Below are 16,914 nucleotides of genomic sequence, written 5' to 3' on the forward strand. Positions count from 1 at the left end.
CAAAGGAACTTTGGTTTAGGCATTTCAAAGCAATTGTAAATTGAACTTTGGTTTAGGCATTTCAAAGCAATTGTAAAAAAATTTATATATATATAAATTATATATATATATAATATAAATTATATATATATATAATTTATATATATAAATTTTTTAGAGAAAGAGGAAGGGAGAGGGATAGAGAGATAGAAGGGAGAGGGATAGAGAGATAGAAACATCAATGAGAGTGAAACATTTATCAATCAGCTGCCTCCTGCATGCCCCCTACTGGGAATTGAGCCTGCAACCCAGGCATGTGCCCTGACCAGGAATCAAACTGGTGGCCTTTTGGCTCCTGAGCTACACCAGCCAGGCTTAAAGCAATTTTTAAATTTAAAAAAATGAATGTGAAATATCATGATATCCCAGAAGCCGGGCTTTTTATTCTTTCCACTATTTGTTTTTAAACATATATGTGTATAAATGTGGGTATAATTTACAGTTTTGGGGCATTAAATCAACCAAGTCAGAAAACAAAGAAAACACTCTATTAAAGTATTAACAAAGAAGGAACAATACTATTTGAATTCATTTCAATTAAGTGGGCCAACAATTTAAATGTAAAAGTAATGAAGCAAATGGCCCCCAACTACACTACTAGAATCCATTTTTAAAAGAAGTAGGTGTATAGTAAGCAAAATTATCAAATGGCAAAATGAGGAGCCCAAAAGTGAAGCTAAATGATGTAAGGCTTGCATTGAAATGGCAATCCCATATGAGAGCATTAACACCACAGAAGCCTGCCTGTGGAAGAACTTCTGGAGCTCTCCTGGCCTGCTCGCAAGGCATCTCGCAGTCTCTAAGTCTGGAAGCAAGCTTGTGTTCATGGACGGGCCTGCAGGCCTCTGCTCTGTAAGATGATAGACCTGATTTTTTTAGGTAACAGGATCCTACTAATTCAGTATGGAGTTGGGGTGACCACATGAGCAGGATTTCTAATTCTTCAGGGGCTAAAAAAATAATAAATACGATTGTTAAAGTGATTTTTATATTATATTTCTTTAATTAACTCTTGCACAGAAATGTAAACCTTTTCTCATCTAAGTTCTGCACGAAGGAAAGACCAGGCAAACTTTTTGAAGTTCCTCATTATATTTCTGTTGTGCTTTGTTTTTCTCTTTAGTAAGCCTCTACTGAACTGTGGAAAGAAATGTCTTATTTGGGTGGGAAAGGTGAGAGAGAGTGCCCACAGTTAGCAACAGGAATAGCAGAAGAAAGAGGAAAAGATGAATGTGACCACAGGCTAGGGAGGAGAGGGGCGGCATTAGTAAGCAGGATGCATTCAGCTTGTCATGTGACTTCCCTACTTAATTTAATACGATTATTTCATCAGAGAGGATAATAGCACAGGGTGATTAATTTTGCAACATGTTTCATGAATGCTTTTACTCTTGCCCATATGTTAGTCTTGCTACTTACTTCACATGACTGCTTATGGTAAATATGAGGATAATTACAGTTTTTAAATTATGCAGAGGGAAAGCCTGAAATTATATATAAGTATAGGTATAGGTAGAGATAGAGATAGAAATAGAGAGATATATGTATAGATATAGACATATGTATCGATATATTTCAATTACCAAATGGCTATTAAAGAAGCAAAGCATATTTATAAATGAAATAATATATTAAATGCATAGACAGCTTGTCCTCAAAGAATTCAGTTTAAATAAGATGCAATTCTACATATGTTTACACATAGGTCTCAAATAGAAAGGAAATGCATTTTTTTTTCTCCTTTATTACTGACCACACAAAACAAAAGTCTCAAAGCCACATGCCTAGATGTCAGGTCACTTGTGTTTTTCTAATGCCTGACATGTAACAGCCATTAATAAATAGTTGAAATTTTATTCAATAAACTAGAGGCCCAGTGCACAAAATTCATGCATGGGGCGAGATGTCCCTCAGCCCAGCCTGCACTCTCTCCAATCTGGGACATCCCTCTCACAATCTGGGACTGCTGGCTTCTAACCACTCACCTGCCTGCCTGCATGATTGCACCTAACCACTCTGCCTGCCAGCTTGATAGCCCCCAACTGCTCCCCTGCTGGCCTGATTGACGCCTAACTGCTCCCCTGCCGGCATGATCATCCCCAACTGCCCTCCCCTGCCGGCCTGATTGCCCCAACTGCCTTTTCCTGCAGGGCTGAGGGGACCGGGGGACTCCGGATGGATGAGGCAGGGTTGAGGGGACTGGGTGAGGTGGGGATGAGGGCACTGGGGGACTGAGGTTGGATGTGGCAGGGCTGAGGGGATTGGGCCCACCGATCTTGTGGCTGTGGGCACCGCCATGTTGTGAGGGCCTGGCAGTCAATTAGCATATTCCTTCTTTATTGGCTGTGGGTGTCACCATCTTGTGAGAGCATGATGATCAATTAGCATATTCCCTCTTTATTAGATAGGATAATGAATGGATGGATGGATGCTTAAATAAGTGTACATGGTCTCATCCATTGCTGTTAGAGTGCTATACATTCGTTAATTACCAAATAAGTGTTTCATTTTCAATGAGTCATTTAGGTAAATATTTAAGGAAGTAGAATTTTGAGACAACTGTGATATGCCATATACTAGATCATCAATTAGATACTGAGAATGAATCAATAAGAGATGAATGCTTTTTCTGGAAGGCACAATCGTTTGCACATTCTTAGTGGTCCATCTTGTGGTCTGAGGTCCACATGTGAGCATATTTCCATGCTGTGAACATCAAGGATGCAAATAGAAAGAAGTAGACTTCTTTAGGATACTGACATCCCTATTAAAATTCTTTAGCGAAGAAGTGAATGAAAGCTAAGGAGTAATAAGAGAGAAATAACCCTCCAGGATTCTGGTGAATGAGTTTTCTTTTATACTTATTTGATTTCTTATAGAAATCAAACATCAGAATGTGTTTGGTCTTTGTGCATTATAACATGATGAATATTTTACAGTTACTAGAGGCCTGGTGCATGGATTCATGCACCGATGGGGCCTCTCACCTGGCCTACAGGGATCGGGCCGAAACCAGCTCTCCGACATCCCCTGAGGGGTTCCAAATTGCGAGAGGGTGGTTCTCGGGTGACATACCCCGGAATCGAGCTTCCTCTTCTCTGGTTCCTGGTGCGTCACCTGAGAAATGCTGCTGCCAAGTCACCATAGCTCAGCAGCTCCTGCGTTGAGCGTCTGCCCCCTGGTGGTCAGTGCATGTCATAGCTACTGACCAGACGCTTAGGCTTTTATATTTATAGATGTTAGAGTAATAAATTTTTCTAGAATAAACATATTACTTAAAAACCATCTAAATGAAATATATTTAACTTTATATTTTACATGGAATAATCTCTGCATCCATGATGACAATTGGTATTTCTCCAGTGCATGTAAGGCTCTATATTTGTGTCAAACATATTTTCTTATTTAATTTATTATTTATATATGTGGGTATTTTCATTGGTTGGAATACAATTTAATTAGGAACTTCATGATGTTTTGATATTGTGACCACAAGCTGATATTAAGTGAAATGTTTGCTTTCAGACAAGTTGTAGTAGTTCTAAGTAAATGGAACATGCCTGAACTATTATGTTTGTTTAGGTTGTACGTGCTTTGCATTCTATCCCAGACAACTAAGATTAGCAAAGACTTTATTGGAAGAAGCTATAGCATGAATAGGTTCCTAAAACTTTTAGGGTGGATGTACAAAATAATATTCTCTTATACATTATTGTATGAATTGCTATATTTCTGGCATATTGTACACAAACCCTCAATATTTTCTCTCAAAAAAATTGTCTAAGTTAACTCTTTAGTATAAAGGAAGAAAATGTTCAGTGCTATATAGTGTGAGAAACAGATATGCATAAAAAAATCAACAAAACAAGTCAATGATGTGTGCCTCAACTTTTAACCGAACGTATAATGTAGCAAATGTGTGTATTAGTTTATTTTATTATTGCATGTTTATTGACCGTTACGTGGCTTAATAAATAGTAGTATTAATATGGCTAAGCCTGGATTTCAGAAATTATATTCCATTAACATATTTTAATGTAATTTTAATTTGTCATGTAAATGAAGAATATTGCATGTTGAGTCCACAAACTGAGGTTCATTAAAACTTTCTGAACCTTAGTTTCCTTTCTTCATTTATTAATTACTTCATAGTATTGAAAATTAAATAAATGATTGACTTGAAATTATTATAATTCTATGAATGTAAATAATAGACTTCTATTAGTGCTTACCTTAACTTATACATATGTGCTCTATATTTATCACATACAAGTTTGGAACTATCCAACAGACACATGAGATTCTTTTCATCTATCACTTTGTATATAAATGAAATACGTATGATATATGCTATTTTCAAAAGTTTGAACTGACAGCCCTAGCTGGCTTGGCTCAGTGCATAGAGTGTTGGCCTGCAGACTCAAGGGCCCGGGTTGGAGTCCCGTCAAGGGCACATGCCCAGGTTGCAGGCTAGATCCCCAGTAGGGGGCATGCAGGAGTCAGCCAATCAATGAGTCCCTCTCATCATTGATGTGTCTATCTCTCCCTCTCCCTTCTTCTCTGAAATAAATAAAAATACATATTTTTTTAAAAGTTTGAACTAACAACATAATTTAACAATTGGACCAGTAATTAAGAGAAAATTATTTTCTTCACTGCTTGATGCTGAACTTGATGGAAATGCTATCTTTTCCAATGCTTTCTTGACCTTGAAAATTACTTATGTTTGTTTATATGTAAACTAGGGGCCCAGTGCATGAATTCTTGCACCTTGAAAGGAACTGTGGGCCGTGAGGCTGCAGTAGGCACAGGGGCAGGTCTCGGCCCATCCTCCATGCCTCCGCCCGGCCCCTCTCACCACGGCCCCTGGTCCCCTGTCTGCCGGCAGCCCCCACTCACACTCGCTGACGGTGTGGATCCATTGGGGCCAGTGCCAGCAGCAGGTGTGAGCGGGGCCGATGCCTTCAGTGGGTGCAAGTGGTGGCTGCTGCCCCGATAGCCCCTTGGGAGGAGGGAGAGGTGGAGAAGCCCTCAGGGGCGATCAGGGCCTGCAGCCACCATTCGTACCCAGTGATGGCGCCGAGCGATTGGGACAGGCTCTGGGCACCGGCAGCAGGTGCGAGCAGTGGCTCCAGCGCCGGCTGTGGGTGTAAGCGGGGCTGGCACTGGTGGCGGGTGCGAGTGGGAATGATGCCGGCTGCAGGTGTGATCGCGGGGCGGGACTGCAGCGTGTAGGAGCAAAGAATTTTCAGTAACCACCAGAGGTTCGCCCAGATGACAGTAAACCGGCGCCCCGCCTTGGTCTGGTGCCCCCACTCCCCTGCTCCACCATCCCACCAGGGCTGACACCCGCCATGTTCTGCGCGTGCCCCCTGGTGGTCAGCATACATCATAGCGACCGGTTGTTTGGGTTTTCGGTTTTTCTGGTTGTTCCACTGTTCAGTCTATTTGTGTATTAGCCTTTTATTACATAGCATTATATATCTTAATTTTAAAATGTATACTTTATATGTAAAACTATAGGCTAATCATGCTAACCTTTAAATTTTCTCCTAAATGAGATATTGAAAATAATAAACAAAGTAGAAAAAGTCTTACATTTGGCACTTATTGTGCTTATTCATAATTAGGAGGCTACATCTCATAAATGAATAGTCCACTTCGATTTCATAGTTAGGATGTTTTAATTTTTATCTAGTCAAGTAAAAAAATAATTAATAGAAAATGGTAAACTACTTCTTCATAAATAATAGGTATTTAGTAGCTCTGTTATAAATTATTACAAGAATCAATTTGTGAAATATTATATAAGGGGTCAAAATTATTTTTATAGCTACCAGTACAAGGATCAAGCATGCAGGTTCTTATTAATATACCATCAGCCCGGTCACACAAAGAAAGAGAATGAAAGGGCAATTATGAGTGACATTTCTGTCCACTTTGGACCTGTCAACCTCTATTATGTCCTTAGGGCTTTGCCCTTTTTGGATTTCAGACATCATGCTGCCTTGAATGGAGGAGAATATTAAGAATTCCAGTGGATCTCTTGCTCTGATCATTGCTTTGGGTAGTCCTTTTTCAGCATGCTCATGTAATAGTTCTTAGTGCTTAAAGCACAGTCAGTGACCTTTCACCCCATCAGCACCACATCTGCATCATCTTCAGGGACACCACCGTCCTCTCTCTACACAAACTCACCACCATTTCCACTGAGCTGCATTTCCACTGAGCTGGTAAATCTCTGTGGCAACTCTGCGAACATACTCGCTCCTCTCTTTTCTTTCTGCACAGTCAAGTGGAACGGCCACCTTCAGTTCCTCCAAGCATCCCCTCAAAACTTCTGCAAGAGTTGTGATGCTGTCAGGGGAAGTTTTCAGGCTGTCATGACAAAAGCGAGTGGTTTCACACAGAAGGTAGTGAGCAGGTGCGGCGTTTGATGGGGGAAAAGTGCCTCGACTATTTACAGCTGCATGGTAAACAGTCAATGCAGCTCCCTTCTGACAGGATCTTTTGGCGGAATATCAGGGAGAAAATGTGGAATCTAGTCCTTATTGGCTCACTGAATCTCAATAGCATTTATTTTGTTATGCACATGCATATTTTTATTTATTATTATTAGCATAGAATGCGACGTTCTGATAAAAAATTAAGGATTGAGCTACTATTACATCATCTTTAATGTCACCTCCTTATATTGAGGAAGTTTTTTTAAAGGGGTTTGAAGCCAATACGCATATATTTTAATAATCTCCCTGTATGTTATATAAGGCAGTGCCACTCACACATTAGTGTGCCTCAGTGTCACCTGGGAAGGCTTGTTAAAACACAGATTGCTGGAACCCACCTCCGAAGTTTCTAAGGATAAAGAATTTGCCCTTCTAACAAGTTCCCAGGCGGTGCTGGTGGTACTAGTCCACAGACCACATTTTGAGACATAGTCATTCATACTGGAGTAGAGTGAAAAGGGGAAACAGTACCGCTGGATTTCTGCCAACCATAGGATCGTATATATGGATTTTGGCTGACCAGCCCAACTAAATGTTCAAATTGAAAAATGGAGGGATGATTTTGCCCCGGTACTTTTAAAAAAGCTGAAGTAAATTTTTCAAAAATGCATATTAAGCCAGTCATGGAATTATCTTACTTCACTTTTTTTCCAAAATTCTATGAATCCATATAAATTTGGTATAATGGTCATTAACTTATTATGCATCATGATCCCAGATTGCCATTGAATTATCTCATGGATTTTCAGGTAACTATTCTTTTCTCTGAAACAGAAAATAGAATTGAAAAAAAAAGGTTAGCCGTTTTCCCTAGCCTGTTCATGGGTTTCATAAGTGCAGCTACCAATAAAATCTAACAATAAACCACTTTAAAATATAAATTTGAAATAGATGTTATATTACACCATTTTTATATAGTGCCTTGTTTCAGTGTTTCTTAGTAAATATATACATAAAATTTTGTACGCATTAATTAACATGTTTATTAACAGGTTTCCATGTCACCAAGTCACACCATTTGATTCTAAACTGTTCCACTTTCGACAAGTTATTCTGCTACTACTGGTAGATATTTTATGTACTTAACTCATGAAGATTAAACAGTACCTAAGTGGAAACTATATATATGTATATATTTTTTAATGATATGTTTTTTTTTTATTTTTATAGAGAGAGAGAGAGAGAAATTGATGTGAGAGAAACATTGATTGATTGCCTCCCATATGCACCCTAACCAGGGATGGAACCTGCAACCCTTTTGGTGTACGGACAATGTTCCAACCAACAGAGCCACTTGGCCAGGGAGGAAGCTATATTTTTATTCTACAATAATACTATGTAAAATTGGATATAATTTAAACAATAAAATACAAGCAAATTATGCAATGTTTTAATTTTAGAGCACAGAAAAGTAATAACTTTTTGTTTGTAATGAAAAAAGTGATGTAATGTCTGATTCTTATATATTGCAGTAAAAATTTGAGTAATAATTGTACTCATAAGGGCTAATATGGATAGCTATAAAATAAAATATGAGCTATGCATAGAACAATTGAAAATCACCATACCTGCTGAACTGACCACATACAAATCTTTATACCACCATGTAGTGCACTGTGAGGAAAATATGTAAAACAAATTTGGATTTTAAAAAATGCAATGTTAAGTGTTTAGAACATTGTTGCACATAAATAGTACATATTAATATAATGCTAATTATATTGTTTCCATTTTTTATTAAACCCAAAAGTTCTCCTATGAAACTTTAAGAAAAGGGGTTATTTTCTAACAGTTAGAAAGTTTTCTTCTTTTTGTATTTAATTTGGGAAGCAGTTCTGATCAGAGCTACACACCATTTTACTCCTCCATCGTGGATGTTCCAGGAACTCTACCTAAGCACCAGGCTACAAAGATGCTTGGGACTCAAGCCCTGTTCTTTGGAGGTTGGATAAAAGCTATCTACATCATAATTTTATAAAGACAATGTATTGTCTCTCAATAAAAATGAATAGTACAAATAATAGCTCTTTCAGAATATTTCTTACAGGTGACATCAGTTATGTGCTTTCTGGATAGTCGAGTGTACATGCACTTTATCTAATCCAAAAGGCGTTTCATAATATGTCGTTCAGAGTGACGTTTCTGACAGCTGACCAAACATTTGTAATGTTCAGATTGAATGCTAAAATCACTGATTGGTAGAGTAATTGATGGGAAAGGACAGGCACTATAACTGTGTTTTTCTAGGTGTTTGTAATCAGCTTTTCCTTATCACAGCTCATGTTCTAATGGTCATTGCAGGATGAAGTGGCACAGCCACTGAACCTATCAGCTAAACCCAAGACCTCTGATGGCAAATCACCCACATCACCCACCTCTCCCCATATGCCAGCTCTGAGAATAAGCAGTGGGGCGGGCCCCCTCAAAGCCTCTGTCCCAGCAGCATTAGCTAGTCCTTCAGCCAGAGTTAGCACAATCGGTAAGTTCTGTTTCTTTTGTTCTTGCTGATTTTCTGTTTATGGCAATTGAATGAAATCATTTTCTAATGGCAAATCACGTGTACCTTGTGCATATGAGAGTTCCAATTTGATGAGCCTTACAGGTCTGTTTTAACATGCAATTGGAATTTATAACTGAACTCCAAGTTATAATGTCCCCCTGAAAGTCAAATTGAACTGCTTATGTTTGTTGCTATAACTGATGTTCTTAAGTTTATATAAAAGAGACCTAATGTCTAATCACAGAGAGCAGTGGTTCCAGAATGCTATTGTCAGGTGACTTGCCTTTTCCATCACTTAAATTTATTTTTTATATTTTGTGATGTGTACAAAGTATACATACTAATGAAATACCTTCTGCCTGGTTTAGCAGTCAACCATCAGGATGTGAAGTTTGTTTAGTTCCACACCACTTGAAATTTACCTGAATATATCAAAAGCATTATAAAAAATTGATAGCTTCATTTCTCCAAAGTTGTCATTTCAGTAGAGTAGCCAAACACTAGAAAATGTTTCTCATATGTAATACTTTCAACAATGAAGATTTAATTTTAAAAAAAGAAATGCTTCTATAAGCTTTTAAAATTTTTAATAGTTTGCATTTTAGTAACATAAATTAGACAGCACTTAATTAATCCCACATTTATTAAAATGTTTGTCATTTGTATACAGTTATGAGGAGGCTAGCACAGACCAATCCTCACGGAGCTCAGGGTTGAGTTGGGGGAAAAGTCATCTTACAGCACAAGTCAGCCATAGTAAGTACTATTCCAGAGCACAGATACAATCCTTTGGTCATAATGAGGAGAGTGTTGAATTCTATTTAGGAAGGATCAAGGGAGGCTAAGCTGGGGATAATCTATTTCAAATGGAGCCTTGAAGAAGAGTTACAGCCCTAGACATTTTAGACTGTAAAAAGAAAACACAAAAAAACAAACAAACAAATAAAAAAACACAGTAAAATAGTACACTTTTGAGAAACATATTGATTTGGCTAGGTATAGAATGAGGGTGTAGTAGAAAGTGGTCAGAGCTAAAACTGAATGGGGCAGAAAAGTTAAAGAACATGAAGAATAAAAACATTAGGACTTAGTTGGAGCTCATGGGTAGGTAGACTCAGAGAGGGGTTAGTACAAGGGTTTAGCGGAATTCCAATTACAACTATTTGAAGAATTTGAAGGAAAAAAGAGCAGTTGATATATAGACCAGTCTCTTTGTAAGCTTGATGTTGAAAGTAATTTTGAGAAGGCTGAGTAGTGATAGGTTTTAGAATAGAAAAATCGTATTATTTTTCGAAGGGAACAAGAATTGGAGAGATGTATAGATATAAAAGAATGTATCGCTGATGGTGCAACAACAAGAAGCGATAAGGAGACAGGATTAAATTTGGAAAGGACAAAAGTTCATTGTTTTTTCTAAGACTGAAGGAAATAAAGAAAAAATGAAGTAAAGTTATGAAGAAATTGTGGGATGGATATAAAGAAAGATGAAGGGATATATTTCAATTGCTTCCATCTTCACAAAGTAGAATTCCAGATTATTTGCCAAGAGAAAGTCAGTGTGGGGAAATGAGGCAGCAATAAGAAGAGAAACAATGAAAACTTAAATTCTGAGAAGTCTGAAAAAGGTTGGGTGTATGTATGCTTTTTATTATTATGCACCATTCTGTTATGGTCAAACTCTCAGTCACTCTGCTCAACATCCTAAATGGACACCAAGATAAAGAGTTGCTTTCATATCCTAAGTTGGTAAAAGAAAAAAAAAATACTTTACTTGGCAAGAATGATTTATTTCCATAATAGACATGAAGGCTTATAAATATCACAGTGTTGGTATATGAGTTACTCTTGTAATGTCATGAGAACTAGAATATTAAACTAATGAAATGACTAATGCTGTTGCATTTTTTCATATGAGGATTTTATACAATAGCATTCCAAAGATTAAGTATGAGAAAATATTTTAGAAAGGCAAGAATATATTTAATGATATTTGTCATCTGACTTTCTCCACTACTAAAACTTCTCTTATTTTGTTCCCTGAAACATCCCTTCACCACACACATATTCCTCATATTTTCCAAGGAGTTGAGGGCGCTGCAATTTGCTTTTCTCTTTTCAACAAATGGCAGATGTTGAAAGCTGAAACTATAATGAGTAATAATGTAGTTGGATAAAAGCTGTGAGCATTAATGGTGTTGTAAAGGTCACTCCTGAAAGAAGAATTAATGTGTTATGCCATTAATAAAGCATGGAAAACTGTGAACTAAAAGATAACTAAAGATATCATTAATGACATGGGCTCTTTGTTATATACCTACCAGCCATAAATATAGAAAGTGAGTTTTTGAGGTTGGTGACCACTATTACAGTATATTATATAAGGACGTTTTTAATATGGTGGGCAAATGATAGGCAGCTCCAAAGAAAGAATCCTTAAAAGCCAGGGAAGGTTCAGATGAATGATGGATAATTTTAGAAGCTCTTGACCAGATGTTATCTTTCCCTCATTGGCCTTTTTCACTTTTGTTGCACATGTATAGAACGCTTTTTAACTTTTTCAAAGCATTTTTAATCTATTTTCTCACAGCAGTTAATTTTAGAAGTATAGAGCCTTAGCTAGATGGGGCAGATACCCATATCAAATAGTCAAAACTTGTCATTTTACCGATAAAGAACAGAAGCCTACAATGGCTAAGTGCTTACTAGGGATTCTAAGTAAGTTGCTCTCACGGTGTAGATAGCTCTGTGACCCTGTTTATTACCTCTAGTTTAATTTCAAGGACACAAATACATATAGACTTAGTAACTTTGCCAACTCACATCCAGTGGAGGTTGAGGCCTTAAAATCAGTCTTCAGGTTGGGATGCTTTATTTTTAGAGATTGCCTATTGGTAGTCTCTCTGTATTACATGCTTTAATCAGGTACCTATTTAACCTTTCACTCATTCATCCAATAGATGGGTATTAAACATCTTCTCTACGCCATACATTTTGCTAAGCCTGGAGGATAAGCAGGTGAAAGTGTTGGACTGAGGCTTAGATGCCACGGTCTTTGTTCTATCATCTCTGTGGAAGACACTGAAACATATTATTCTTACTCTTCATTCCCGATGGATAAGTGAAATTTTACCTGAGCAAATGTAGTACACACACATATATTCAATAAGATGAAGGGAAACACTTTGAGGTCCATTAATTTGGTATTTTATTCCCGCAACTTGCTCGTTTAAAATATGATGGCATGAAGGAGAATATTATCTCAAATACATTTACATTTTTAATGAGAAAAACTTTTATGAGGATAAGTTGCTGAACAAGAATTGTGTAATAGTTACATAGGAAGCCATTGGATTATCAGGAAGTTAGGGGTATCATTCAACATCTGGCAATTAACATTTACAAAGCATTTTACAGTTTACAGTTTACATTCATGTTTATTATTCAACTAATTATTGAGAGGTTTCACATGTAAAGAAATAACAGGGTGCCAAAAATTTGATGATGATATGACGTTAAAAATCATTAAAAAATTTTAATATGTATTGAAAATAATTTAAAACACCTGGGCCTTTACTTTTACTTATAGCTGAAAAATCATATGTAAAATAAATACATACTAAATAAGAATTTGTATTGCCCTGATAGCATTTATTAAGCCCATGAATTTTAATAAATTTGTGATATATAGTACAGGGTTCCATTGATATGACATAGAAAATCAATGAACTTGGAATTATAAAGTTGGAAACTTTCAACTTAGAAATGTGCATTTATTCCTTCAACAGTATGCCATGGGCCAAAGGAATAAAAGACTAAAAGAAAAATAATGCCCTCACGTAGTGAGTTCAGAGACTGGTGTGAAAGACAAGTTTAGAAAAAGAAAGACAATGACACAGTAAGAACATTTACAAGGTTTTGAAGGAGCAGATAAATGGGAAGTACTACTGCTGCCAAGGACCATGCCTGGGGTATGTCAGCGAAGTCCTTACAGAAGAGTGACATTTGAATAAATCCCCAAACACACCAGGAAGAGAGGGTATTTCAGTAAAAGACAAGCTTGGGCGACAGAGGTGGGCGGGAGGAGGAAGGCTATCCTTAGAACAGGAAATAGTTTCGTGCTGCACAGAACTCCTCAGAGACCAGCAAGAAATGACCTAGGAAAGATAAGCAGAGTTGACATCATGAAGAGATGTTTAGGCCATTTTAAAGTGTTTGGAGTTTATCTTAGAATGACGTTCCGTGGGGAGCATTCAAGTGTTTCCTGTTTCAGTATATTTGGGAAAGGCTGCATATTACTGTTACTTCTGGCAGATTCACGATGCACATTAACATATTCAAGATTTTGAGAATTTGTGCATTGAAAAAACCTTTTCAACTTTAATTAGTGTTTCCCACATTTATTGGAACATGGGGTTATTTTGCTTCACAGAATTATCATGTTATAATGCTCCTTTAAGCATTGGGGTACCAAGAGAAGGGATTTTTTATTAGATCAAGTGACATGATCCAAATTCCTTGTTTTTGGATATTTTGGAATGTTTTATCTGCAAGCAGAGTAGGAGATGGATTCAAGGAGCATAAGCCTGAAGGTAGGGAAACCAGTTAGGAGGTTATGGCATTAGCCCAAGTGAGCTAAGAGGTAGCTTCAGCAAAAGTAGGGGATGTGGGGATGGAGAAGAAGCACATGTGAGAGGGAGGAGCTGACAGAGCTGTCAGGGCTCGGCTGTGCTTGCCTTTTATATGTTTGGGTAAAGGAGGTGTCTTAGATGACTGTCAGGTGACTGCATGGGCAACTGGCATGGGCTATGGGTGTAGAAAGAACAGATTGAGGAAGTGGGAGATGATGAATTCTGTTCTAGAACACTGCATTTCAAATACTCATGGGACATTCAGGTAGAGAACCTTAGGAGGCAGATGTATGTAACTAGAAATAAGGATTTTAGTCAGACAGTAGATATTTGACAGTACTAGGAATCATCCCTTGATTCTTAGGATTATGTGTAGGGCCAAATGTGATATATTGAATTCTAAGGCTGATGCAACAAATCACAAACTGGGTAGCTTGAAACAAATTTATTCTATCACTGATTGGAAGCTAGAAATCCAAAGTCAAAGTATCAGTAGGGATTAGTTCCTTCTGGAATCTCAGGGGAAATCTGCCCCATGCTTCTTGCTTACCTGGTAGCTCCTAGTGGTTGCTCACAGTCTTTAGTGTTCCTTGATTTTTAGATGCATAATCCAATCTCTGCCTCCATAGTCACATGACCTTCTTCCCTGTGTCTCCATAGGTCAAATTTTCCTTTCTCTCCAAAGGACACCAGTCATTGGATTAAGGCCCACCCTAAATCAGGGTGATCTCATTTCAATAGAGTCTATTAAGGACTGTATTTCCAAATAAAGTCACATTCACAGATACCAGGGGTTAGCCTGAGACAGGGACATTTCCTTTTGAGAGATACAACTTAACCCATTACAGGTACTTCCTGCTTTCCCTTCTACCTTGCAATGTTTGTTTATTTTCATTGTGGAACAGCCATTACTCACTTTTTCTGTTTCATTTTACCCTTTCTAAGATTGGACTTGCCAAGTTGCCCATTTTTTTCTGCCTCTGAAATTATATAAAAGGGTCTTTTTTAATTTTAAGAATTTTGTTGTTAGTGGTTAAGAAGCAACACTGAGGCACAAAACATCAATTTATGGTAAAATTTATAAGATTACAGAATCTGGCAACTCTGGTGATGATTCCTAACCTGTGCTTCCCACATCTCATCTGGGATGCTAACTGGAGCCATACTGGTCTTGGTCCTCTCACTTCCCTCCCGAGATTGAGGCTCACTGAGTCTCTCCTAAACACATGCCCACCTTCCAGTCCTGCCTGTAGATATAATCGCTGCCTCATTATATAATGAAGGGAGAACAAGATGTATCAGGTAATCATTTTGGGTCTTTTTGGACTCTGATGGGGGACTTCCATTTAATTGAACCTCTCTCCCAACAAGAAATGACACCTCCTCTTGGACTTTATCATAACAAGACGGCTGAGGTACACATAGGTTGGAAATGAAAGCAGAAAGAAAAAAAAAAGGAATAATGCTTTTTACTGTCTTCTCAGGTACCAAGAGCTATATACACCTTCACATGTATTATTTTATGTAATTCTTCCATTGAGCTTACATTTATTTTACAGGTGAGGGAAATGGAAACTTGGTGAGATTGTTATAATTTGTCAAATATCACACTTTCTGAGAATTAGAAACCCAGATCCATCTGAAGCCAATGCCCAGATCTTCCTTGTTTCACTAATGCTATTTGGCAAATGAACCGCCAGTTACAGAATAACTGTCAGGGACCACTTACGATACTAAAAAAACAGATTAACTCATCTAATCTTCACAACATTTGCCTTGTCCGGTCAGTGTTTGTTACCCCCGTGTAACCAATGAGACCACTGAGACAGAAAAGTGAAATAACTTCTGGAATTTATATAGCTAGTAAGTGGCAAAGCTAGGATTTTAGTTCAGCCTTGTCCAACTCTAAAACACACACTTCTCCTGAGGGTTGAAACCCTGCAGCTCAATCTAAAGAGCAGGTGAAGAAAGGATCCCAGGAAAGGTATGAAGATGGAGGAGTCGGAGAGAAGAGGGGACCCAGTGCTATGATGAGAGTCAAGGAAGGAAGGCATTTCAATGAGACGATGGTCAGTGCGGTCATTCTGCAGAGAATGGAAAATGCTCCTTGGATTGGCAATTAAAAGAACACAGCAAGCAGGAACAAGATTGTAACAGGAAAGGGAGAGTGAGGAAGGGACGGGAGAATTTGAATCTTTGAGAAGCATGGCTTAAAAGGTAGAGAGACAAAGCTGGAACAAGGGGACAACAAGGAGGGAGAGGCTTTATGTGCCTGTTTTAGGAGAGAGCCTTAGGTACTTACAGTTGAGATGGTGGAGATGGGAGAGAAGAGCAGATGACAAATGTGACAGAAAATAACCGATGATGAGGTGTAGGAATCTAGAACATGAGTGCAAGGGGTTTGCCTTGAATGAAAACAGAGGCACCTTTTTACTGACACAAGAAGAGGCATAAATGGAGATAGATTTGAAGCTGCATGGGGTAACAATGGACGGGGGATAGGGTAAGGAGCAGGAAGGTGAAATTCTGTCTTTCTGGTCTTTTCAAAATCAGAGGCCAGACCTTTTGCCAAGAGAGGGAATCAGCAAGAGTGGGAATTTGGTGACTATGATTAGAAAAAAAAAATGTAAAGCACCACCAAACAATCCCATTAAGATTCAGCCTATGGTATGTAAATGGCTTTTATGATTTAGCACAAGAGGTACAAATATTAGAATTCCAGATAGCATGTTAACCAAAACTCAAGAGCAGGCGTCCTCAAACTATGGCCCGTGGGCCACATGTGGGTGTTTTTGCCGTTTTGTTTTTTTTTTTACTTCAAAATAAGATATGTGCAGTGTGCATAGGAATTTGTTCATAGTTTTTTTTTAAAACTATAGTCCGGCCCTCCAACGATCTGAGGGACAGTGAACTGGCCCCCTGTTTAAAAAGTTTGAGGACCCCTGCTCAAGAGTCTCTAAGAGCAAGAATGTTTACTTGAAAGGAAGCTTCTGTTTCCACATGCACAGGAACACACACCTCAACTTGGAACTAGCCACTACAGAACATATGTCTGTCAGTCATTTACCCCGGTAACAACTGGTATTCATTTTCCATCTATATTAATTATTTTTCCTTCACAATGTTATATTGACAGCACCTAAAAAGCATAAACAATTAATACTTGTATTCAGTGCCATGTGCCAAACAATTTACACATACATGTGCTCTGGAAGAAGCTAAATAGATTACAAAAATGTGT

General features: G+C 38.0%; 1 protein-coding gene across 1 annotated transcript in view; it reads left to right on the forward strand.

Annotated features, from left to right (window-relative positions):
* Window positions 1-16,914, forward strand: part of SOX5 (SRY-box transcription factor 5) — a 971,057-nt gene that overhangs the window by 921,623 nt on the left and 32,520 nt on the right. Inside the window, exon 15 of the mRNA XM_054719220.1 lies at window positions 8,847-9,024. Coding sequence (XP_054575195.1) covers window positions 8,847-9,024 — 178 coding nt within the window. The remainder of the gene's footprint in view (window positions 1-8,846; window positions 9,025-16,914) is intronic.

Source organism: Eptesicus fuscus, chromosome 7, assembly GCF_027574615.1.
Source record: "Eptesicus fuscus isolate TK198812 chromosome 7, DD_ASM_mEF_20220401, whole genome shotgun sequence".
Classification (NCBI taxonomy): Eukaryota; Metazoa; Chordata; class Mammalia; order Chiroptera; family Vespertilionidae; genus Eptesicus; species Eptesicus fuscus.